The 8,805-nt window shown below is 33.0% G+C and overlaps 1 protein-coding gene across 1 annotated transcript; it reads left to right on the plus strand.

Moving 5' to 3' along the window:
• Window positions 1–3,632: 3,632 nt before the first annotated feature.
• LOC105985059 (olfactory receptor 14C36-like) lies at window positions 3,633–4,583 on the plus strand. Its single transcript, XM_013015471.1, has one exon. It carries the CDS (start codon window positions 3,633–3,635, stop codon window positions 4,581–4,583), a length of 951 nt encoding a protein of 316 aa, XP_012870925.1.
• The last annotated feature ends 4,222 nt before the right edge of the window (window positions 4,584–8,805 follow it).

Genomic DNA, 8,805 nt, shown 5'->3' on the forward strand with positions numbered 1-8,805 from the left:
TGGAGTGAGGTGGTATCTTAATGTTGTTTTGATTTGCATTTCTTTTATGGCTAGGGAGGTTGAGCATTTCTTCATGTGTCTATTGGCCATCCTTCTTTCTCCTTCAGAGAAGTTTCTCTTTAAGTCTTTAGCCCAATTGTGAACAGATTTTAAAATGGAATTGACATTACCTGTATATTAATGCTTCCAACTGAGTTTATTCTCTTTCTGATATTAATGTAGTGATGTATATTGCTTGATTTGATTATTATGAACAATATACCTAGCTAAGGATAAATTTTACTTACTTATATATTTTGGTGCTTTGAATCTCTGAAGTATATGGAAAGCAAATATTTGTTCAGAATTTTTAATAAGTTATTTTAATTGTCTTTATGTTGTTATGAAACTTTGGTTTCAATTCCACATGTTAATATTGTACATCTTCATCAATGTCATCCATTGTTATTATTCTCTCCCATCTCTCCCAACCCCACCCATCCTCTGGGTTTACTTAGTTCAAAGTTCACATATGTACACTGAATATTTACGCTGTGTTCCCCTACCCTTCCTCCTGACCTCATCACACCTGATAACATAGTCATTTTGTTCAACTAAAAAAGTTTTTCAAAGAACAATCATTTATGAACCCTCTCCTATCTATTTCTACCCTATGATACAACAATACCCCTATCGTTCACTTATCCAAAACTTTATTCATCACAACCATGTGATGGGTCCACACCACATGCCCTTCAGTGGGTGAATAGATCCAGAAATTAGATAGATAGATAGAAAGATAGATAGATAGATGTGAAATTATGTCATTTTTAAAGTTAAATCATGCTCATACATAATAAGGATGCATGTTTTTTCAAAAGAGTAGAAGTTAGATCTAAATTATATTTATACATTTAATATATACACATGTAAAATATAAGTGAAGTCATGAGTATTTAAAAAATATTAACTAGTGTATTAAGTGGAAGATTTCAGAAACTAAATTATTACTTAGAATGTTGTATCCATGTGTCTAAAATAGTTTGGCCTGTTTTTTATTTTGTTGTGGTATTGTGACCTATGTTGCTAATGTCACTAACCCCAGTTTGTTAGTATTTTTTCATATTTCTTTTATTGAATAAATTTTACTGGTATTCATCCTACTATTTTTTTGGAATTTACACATAAACAGTGTGATCCTAGGATGTTCTTAGTGTGAACGTTTTAGTTACCACCTCAGCTATTTATTTTTTATTAGTCTTTTCTGAATTCCTAATTTTTTGATTCAGTTTAATAACTAGCATAGTTCTAAGAACTGCTGCATTCAACATATTAATTTTGTTGGCTTGCAATTGTTAATATAAGGCCATTATGACCCTCTTAGTTCTGTGGTAGCATTTATATTGTCTATAAATATTATTTATGTTAACAATGAATTATTTATTTATATTTAGTCTACCTAAGATTTTTTGATAACTTTTCAAATATTTTCAGAAATCTAAATCTTAAAATTTCTATGGATTCTACTCATACATGTAACTTTTTGACCTAACTCTTATTAATTCTTCATAACTCTTAATTTTAGATGTAATTATTTTTACTGTTTTTTGTTCTTTTATGTATAAAATCCAGTTGTTTTATTTAGAATCTTCATTCTACAATGTAGGCATTTGTTCATGACAGTATTTATTCAATAAAGAATTGGTTTCAATAATTTTGATATGTCTTTTGTCCCAATGTTTCTATCTTTTCTTTCTATATTCATAATGGCAATTAAAAATCATTCACTAAATCCAGGCACAAATAGAGCTTGCAAGGTTTCCCTCATAGGTGGAAGCTAGGATTTATTTGTAAACATATAAGAAAATACATTGGGTGGTATGTAAGTGCATACAAATATGTTAACTGAAAAAAGTTGATTTAAAGGAAAACTCAAGTAATGATTCCTTAGAAAGTCAAAACCAAAGTTCAACAATAATAACAACAAAAAAACAAGTAAACATGACAGAGATGGGGTCTCATCAAGGGATTATGGGGAGAAAAAGAGAAGAAAGGGCAAGAATATAGTCAATAAAATTAATATATATTCCACAATATTAAAACAAGTGATGGAAGGGGATTGGGAGGGATTGGTGTAATATTGAAAGAGTGACACCGATCAAGATACATTATGTTCATATACATTATGTTATATAGAAGAATAAATAAATTGAATAAGTAAATAGAAGAATAAATACAAGACACTCCACCCCTATTAAGGTATATGTTGGCTTCCACATATTTGTAAACATTTAAATTTTTTTTGTCATTGATTTCTAATTAATGCTCTTGTAACTTAAAAAGTAATGGAGTACGATGTGAATCTTCTTAAAGTTGTTACTACATTTTGTGACATCATAGGATACTGAATTCTGCTCTCTGTGCTGTAAGAATGGATGCCTTCTGCTGCTGTTAGAGTGATATTCCAAGTTTCCTTTAGGACTCTTGTGCACAGATTTATATCCAATGTTCCTTCATTTGTAATCAATCTGGATCAATATTTTTTAATAAAGATGACTATCTTGTCATAGTCTTATGCCTGGTCCAAAAGATTTCCATCAGTCGATGGGAAGGTATTTAAGACAGGCCCCAATCCAATTATGTAGTTGTGGCATTCTCTAACATTTGTAGTATATTGGTGCTTCAAGGGCCCTTTGTTAAAAAACTGCAGTTCCTCAGATGACTTTTGAAGCACCTGTGCTGCATAGATTCCCTCTATTGACTTGTCCCTTTATGCTTAAAACAATGCAACGGTTGAAGGCCACAGGACTCTTGCAATTAAGTAATAAAAGTATGCCATTTGGGAGCTGGCAAGATGTGGTGTCATCCTTAGAAAGGCCATATCACATCCTACAATAGATACATTTTCTGATTAAACTGATCTACCCTGTAAACTTCTCTGGTTATTCTTGAGTGAAAGGGATATTAATAACAAAACATACTCAACATCTTCTAAAAATTCAATTCTCTTAAACAGAAATTTTGTAGAAAAATCGTTGAATTCATAAAATAAATGAATATATCTAGTCTACACAAGTAAAATTTTCCAGATACTTAATCATCATGACGAATCAGTCAACAGGCAAAGGAACAGGTATAGGGCATTTAACAACATTAACATTGACCACATTTATAACTCAACTTCGAATAAAGCTTAACAACAGTTCATGAACATCGTCATGTCTAGTTTTATGTGTCAACTTGAATTGAATTTATTATCCAGTTATTTAAACAAGCACTTATTAGTGTGGCTCTGTTAGTATTTTTCTGGAGAAAACTCACATACCCAAATCATGGTCTTCGAGTAATGGAGAATAACAATAACAATGTTAATGAATTTAAAGGTTTTAAATGATAAAAATTTAGGCTTTTCAAAGAAGAAAATTTGCTAGAGTTATAAAAGTATAATTACTTTTGAGTTTCTAGTTTATTTTCAAAGCTTATAAATAAGTTCTTAAAATAACTGGATTTCAACTTCAATCTTCAGATCTCAGATTCATGAGTATCTAAGATTACAGGAGTGAACAACTGATGTCTGGCTCAGAATCATTTTAATCAATATTTCGACTCTCCTCCATTGCTTTAATTTCCAGATGAATGTGCATTCGAAGAGTATGGCCAATTTCAGCACAGTGAGCAAGTTTCTCCTGCAGGGCTTTGCTGAGGTGTGGGAGCTCAGGGTCCTGCTTTCCATATTGTTCCTACTGATATACCTGGCCACCCTATTGGGGAATTTTATTATCATCACTGTCACCACCATTGATCAGAATCTACACACACCCATGTACTTCTTCCTCAGGAATCTATCCATGGTGGATATGTGCTACATTTCTGTCACTGTCCCCAATGCCTGTATCAACTCTTTCACAAACAACAGGACTATTTCTGTAGGTGGCTGTGCAATGCAGGTATTTTTTGTATTTTTTTGTGCATCTGTGGAGCTGATGTTTCTCACCATCATGGCCCAGGACCGCTATGTGGCCATCTGCCAGCCCCTCCACTACCCTGTCATCATAAATCACCAATTCTGTGTCCAGACTACAATGGCGTCCCTAATCAGCGGTACCATCTTTGCAGCTGTACAAACTGGTAATACATTCCGGCTGTTCTTCTGCCAGTCCAACGTGGTCAATCAGTTCTTCTGTGACATCCCCTCTCTGCTAAGGCTCTCCTGCTCAGACACTTTAAGTAGCCAACTCTTACTTCTTTTTTCTGTCATGGGATTCGGCGGTGGCTGCTTTACCTTCATTGTGCTGTCATATGTTCGCATATTTTTAACAGTGCTGAAGTTTCCAGTCAAAGAAGAGCGAGGAGGAAAGGCCTTTTCCACCTGTGTGCCTCACATTCTCGTGGTGTCTGTTTTTCTTAGTACAGGTTCTGTGGTTTACCTAAGACCCTCACCAAGCACTGAAATAATTCAGAACATGATTCTATCTGTATTTTATACCATTATTCCACCTTTTTTGAATCCCATCATTTACAGTCTTAGGAACAAACAGATAAAGCAAGCTATGGGGAAAGTTATATTTAAAAAATTTATTCAGAAAGCATTGATACATAGGTAGAATTTACCCTGAGATTTTTCTGAGATACATTTAAAACACGAAATGATAATGTTTTGGAGTAATGGTTATTGTTCAGTGTGTGTTAAAGTTAGTTCTTAAAAGACATTGTATAGAAATTCTTACAATAGTTTTCATTATTACTTTATTATGCAAGAATATATTTTAATTATCTATGAAACACAATTTAATGATTTGATATATGTGTGTGAAAATTGATCTTCAAGTTAGAATACTATTAATATTTCTTTTTTATTTTTGAAAGGTTTCAGTGAACAGAAGTTAACAAATGATCAGACTAAAAATAATGTTGCACAAAATTCATAATGGATGTGTTTACAATTCAACAAATATTAATCATATTAAATCTATGTCACAAATAACCTAATAAAATCAAATAGAAAATGGTTACTAAGGCAAATTATCTGACGTATTTAATTACATATAAAATAACTATGTACATGTTATCAAACTCCAAGGAAATTAAATGTTTTGCAAAGTAAAATAAAAATACTAAAAGAAATTAAATCTAAGCTGTATTTTTCTTTGTTAAAGTTTTTTCAATTTGTCATTCATGGGGTTTGAACTCTGGTACTGGCCACTGTCCTTGAGCTTTTTCACTCAAATCAAGAGCTATACCCATTTGACCCACAGTGCCACTTCCATTTTTCTAAGCATTCATTGAAGAGTCACAGGTTTTCTAGTCTGGGCTGGCTTTGAACCATGATTCTCAGATCTCACCCTCCTAAGAAGCTAGGATTATAGGCATGAGCCACTATAGGCATTACCTATATAGGCATTGCCCAGATATAAAATGTATTTTTTCCAATAATAAAAATTATTATTATTAAGAAATAATAATAATAATTAATAATTAAGAAAATCATGGTTTTGCCTCAATTTTGAATGCTAGTTGAAAGTCCCCTGTGCTACATTGGTTGGGTCTGCCTGAAATTTTTTAACTACTCTCTGAAAATGCCCTGTGATTTTTAGGGAAACTGAAGCAACATTTAGCACTCTTGCTTTCTTATAGTAAAAACTTATTAATTTCTCCGAATAAGTAGCTTTTATTCTTTTCCTGAAAATAAAAGAGAACTCATAAAAAAGAAATGAACACATTCATTGATTTGTGTAACTATAACCCCCTGAGCACATCACCTTTACAGTAACAATTTCTGTGTGTGTGTGTGTGTGTGTGTGTGTGTGTGTGTGTGTTTATGTATAATGACCACTCATTGTCTGACTTAATTCTGAAAAGGGCAGATTTTGTTGCTTTACTGACTATAATGATAATTTGATTCTTTACATGTCATCTATATTTTGTTTTTTTTTAAACTTTTTATTTTCAAGATAATGTCCGAAGGGTTACAGTTACATAAATAAGGAAATAAGTGCATTTCTTGTCAAACTTGTTACCTATTCCTTCATTTTATTCTACATTCCCTCTCCCTCAACTCCTCCTCAAGTTGTACAGATTGTCCCCCAACATTGTCTTGTGAATATCATTGTTCCAGTAGTTCATCTCTTGTCCTTTGTCTCCCCATTCCGTTGTTCCCCTTCCCTTCCCTAAGTCAAATAAACTTATACACAATACCAGGGTACCAAAATCAAATACAGTAACAACAGGGGATATAGCATAGGGGAAAAAACATACAAAAGAGACAAAAAATCACATAGTACATCAAAACCAACAACAAAGAAAAAGCTCGTGGACTTCATTTCTCTTAGCATCATCTTACACAGTCATATGTACACAGCTATTGAGATATTCTGCTCATCTGCTAAGATTATGCTAGATCTATACCAAATATTGCAAATAAGGGAAACTATGGGGCCTATGTTTCCTCGGGTCTGGCTTACTTCACTTAATAAGATTTTTCCCAAGTCTTTCTTTTTCTTTACAAATGAGTGGTGTCATTCTTTTGGAAGAATAAAATTTCAGTGTGTGTGTGTGTGTGTGTGTGTGTGTGTGTGAGTGTGTGTGTGTGTGTGTGTGTGTGTGTGTTATAGAGAGAGAGAGAGAGAGAGAGAATGACTCCATTATTGAAGATTAAATAGCTATAGGTCTGCAGGCTTATTTCTGGGATTTCATTTCATTTTTTATAGTTTTTATTGTAAAAATAGTGTACAGAGAGGTTATAGTTACCTGAGTAAGGTAATGAGTACATTTGCTATTGAGCATTGTTACCTCCTCCTCTGTTTTTCCCCTACCATCTCTTCCCTCCCCCTGCATCTTCTATTCCATTGGTTCTCAGGTCTGTTCTTGTGCCAGTACCAAGCTGTTTTGATTATTATGGCTTTGTATAAGAGTTTGAAGTTTGGTGTCAATATTACTCCACCACTGGTTTTTCTGCTAAGGATTGTTTTTGCTATTCAGGGTCTTTTATTATTCCATATGAAATTTTGGATTGCTTCTTTTATTTCATTAAAGAATGAGGTTGGGATATTGATGGGTACTGTATTGAAATTTTAGTTAGTCTTTGGCAGTATTGTCATTTTCACCATTAATCCTCCCAATCCAGGAGCATGGCAGGTTTTCCACTTCCTTAGTTCTGCTTTAATTTCCTTTTTCAGATTTTCATCATAGAGGTACTTCAGTTTGGTTAATTCCTAGGTAATTTTTTACAAAGATAGTGGCTTTCCTGATTTCATCTGCACTATTCTCATTATTGGCATACAGGAAAACATTGATTTTTGAGGGTTAATTTTATATTTTGCTACTCTGCCAAAGTTTTGGATCAGCTCAAGTAACTTAAGAGTAGAATTCATGGGGTTCTTTAAATACAATATCATGTCATCTACGAAGAGGAAGAGTTTTACCTCATCTTTTCCTATTTGGTTCTCATTATATTTGCATCTTAGCCTATTGCTCGAGCTAGGCATTCTGATACTATATTGAAGAGGAGTGGAGAGAATGGACATCCTTGTCTTGTTCCTGAATTTAGAGGAAATAGATTTTGCTTTTTGTCATTAAGTATAATATTTTCTGTAGTTTTGTCATACACAGCCTTTATTATACTGAGGAATGTTCCAAGGATTCCTAGTTTCTCCCAAGGTTTCATCATAAAAAGGTGTTGGATCTTGTCAAATGCTTTTTCTTCATTTATTAAGATGATCACGTGGTTCTTATCCTTGCTCTTGTTGATATGATGAATTACATTAATTAACTTGTATATATTGAACCAGCTTTTCATTCCTGAAATAAATCCTGTTTGATCATAGTACATGACTTTTTTATGAATTGGTGAAATCAATTGGCCAGAATTTAATTGAGTTTGCATCAATGTTCATCAAAGAAATGGATTTATACTTCTCTTTCTTTGATGAGGCCCTCTGATTTGGAATGAGGGTTTGCTCATAGAGTTTGCCTTCATAGAATTTGGTAGTGAAAGTTCATTTTCAATTTGATTGAAGGCTTATAGGATTTTTGGTGTGAGTTCCTCTTTGAAGTCTTTGTAGAATTCAGCTATTTATCCATCTGGTTCTGGGCTTTCTTGGATAGGAGGCCTTTTATTGCTGCTTCTATTTTGATATGTGATATGGGTCACTTTAGTTGGTTTAAATCTTCTTGGTTTAGTTTGAGCATATCAATATTTGCCAGAAATTCTTCCATTTTTCCAAATTCTTAAATTTGTTAGCAAAAAGTTTTGAAAAATATTCCTTTATAACGTTCTGAATCTTAATTGTTTCTGTGGTGATGTTTCCATTCTCATCTCTAAATTTATTTATTTTGGTGTGTTATCTCTTTTTTTGGATAAGATTTACTAAGGGCCTATCAATTTTGTTAATTTTTTCAAAGAACAAACTGTTTTGTTGACTTTATCCATGTTTTTTTTCTAATTCTTTTCATTCTGATTTAATTTTAATTATTTCTTTCCACTTACTGAATTGAGATTTGGCTTGTTGCTCTTTTTCAAGGAGCTACAGGTACATCATTAAATTATTGGTTTGCGATACCTTCAATTTGTTGATGAAGAAACGCAGAGCTATAAATTTTCCTCCGAGTACTGCCTTTGCTGTGTCCCAGAGGGGCTGGTAATTTGTATGTTCATTTTTGGTAAATATCATGAATGTTTGAATTTCCTTTCTAATCTCTTCCATGACCCATTGGTGGTACAACACTGTGTTGTTTAGTCTCCATGTGTGGTAATTTTTGGTGTTGACTTCTAATCTTATTCTATTGTGGTATGAGAGAACGCAAGGAATAACTTCAAAGTTTCTTAAT

The sequence above is a fragment of the Dipodomys ordii genome, unplaced genomic scaffold (assembly GCF_000151885.1).
Source record: "Dipodomys ordii isolate 6190 unplaced genomic scaffold, Dord_2.0 Scaffold27, whole genome shotgun sequence".
Lineage (NCBI taxonomy): Eukaryota > Metazoa > Chordata > Mammalia > Rodentia > Heteromyidae > Dipodomys > Dipodomys ordii.

Bases quoted from the DNA above. Each gene is read 5' to 3' on its own strand.
- LOC105985059 (XM_013015471.1), top strand. From the start codon at position 3,633: ATGGCCAATTTCAGCACAGTGAGCAAGTTTCTCCTGCAGGGCTTTGCT.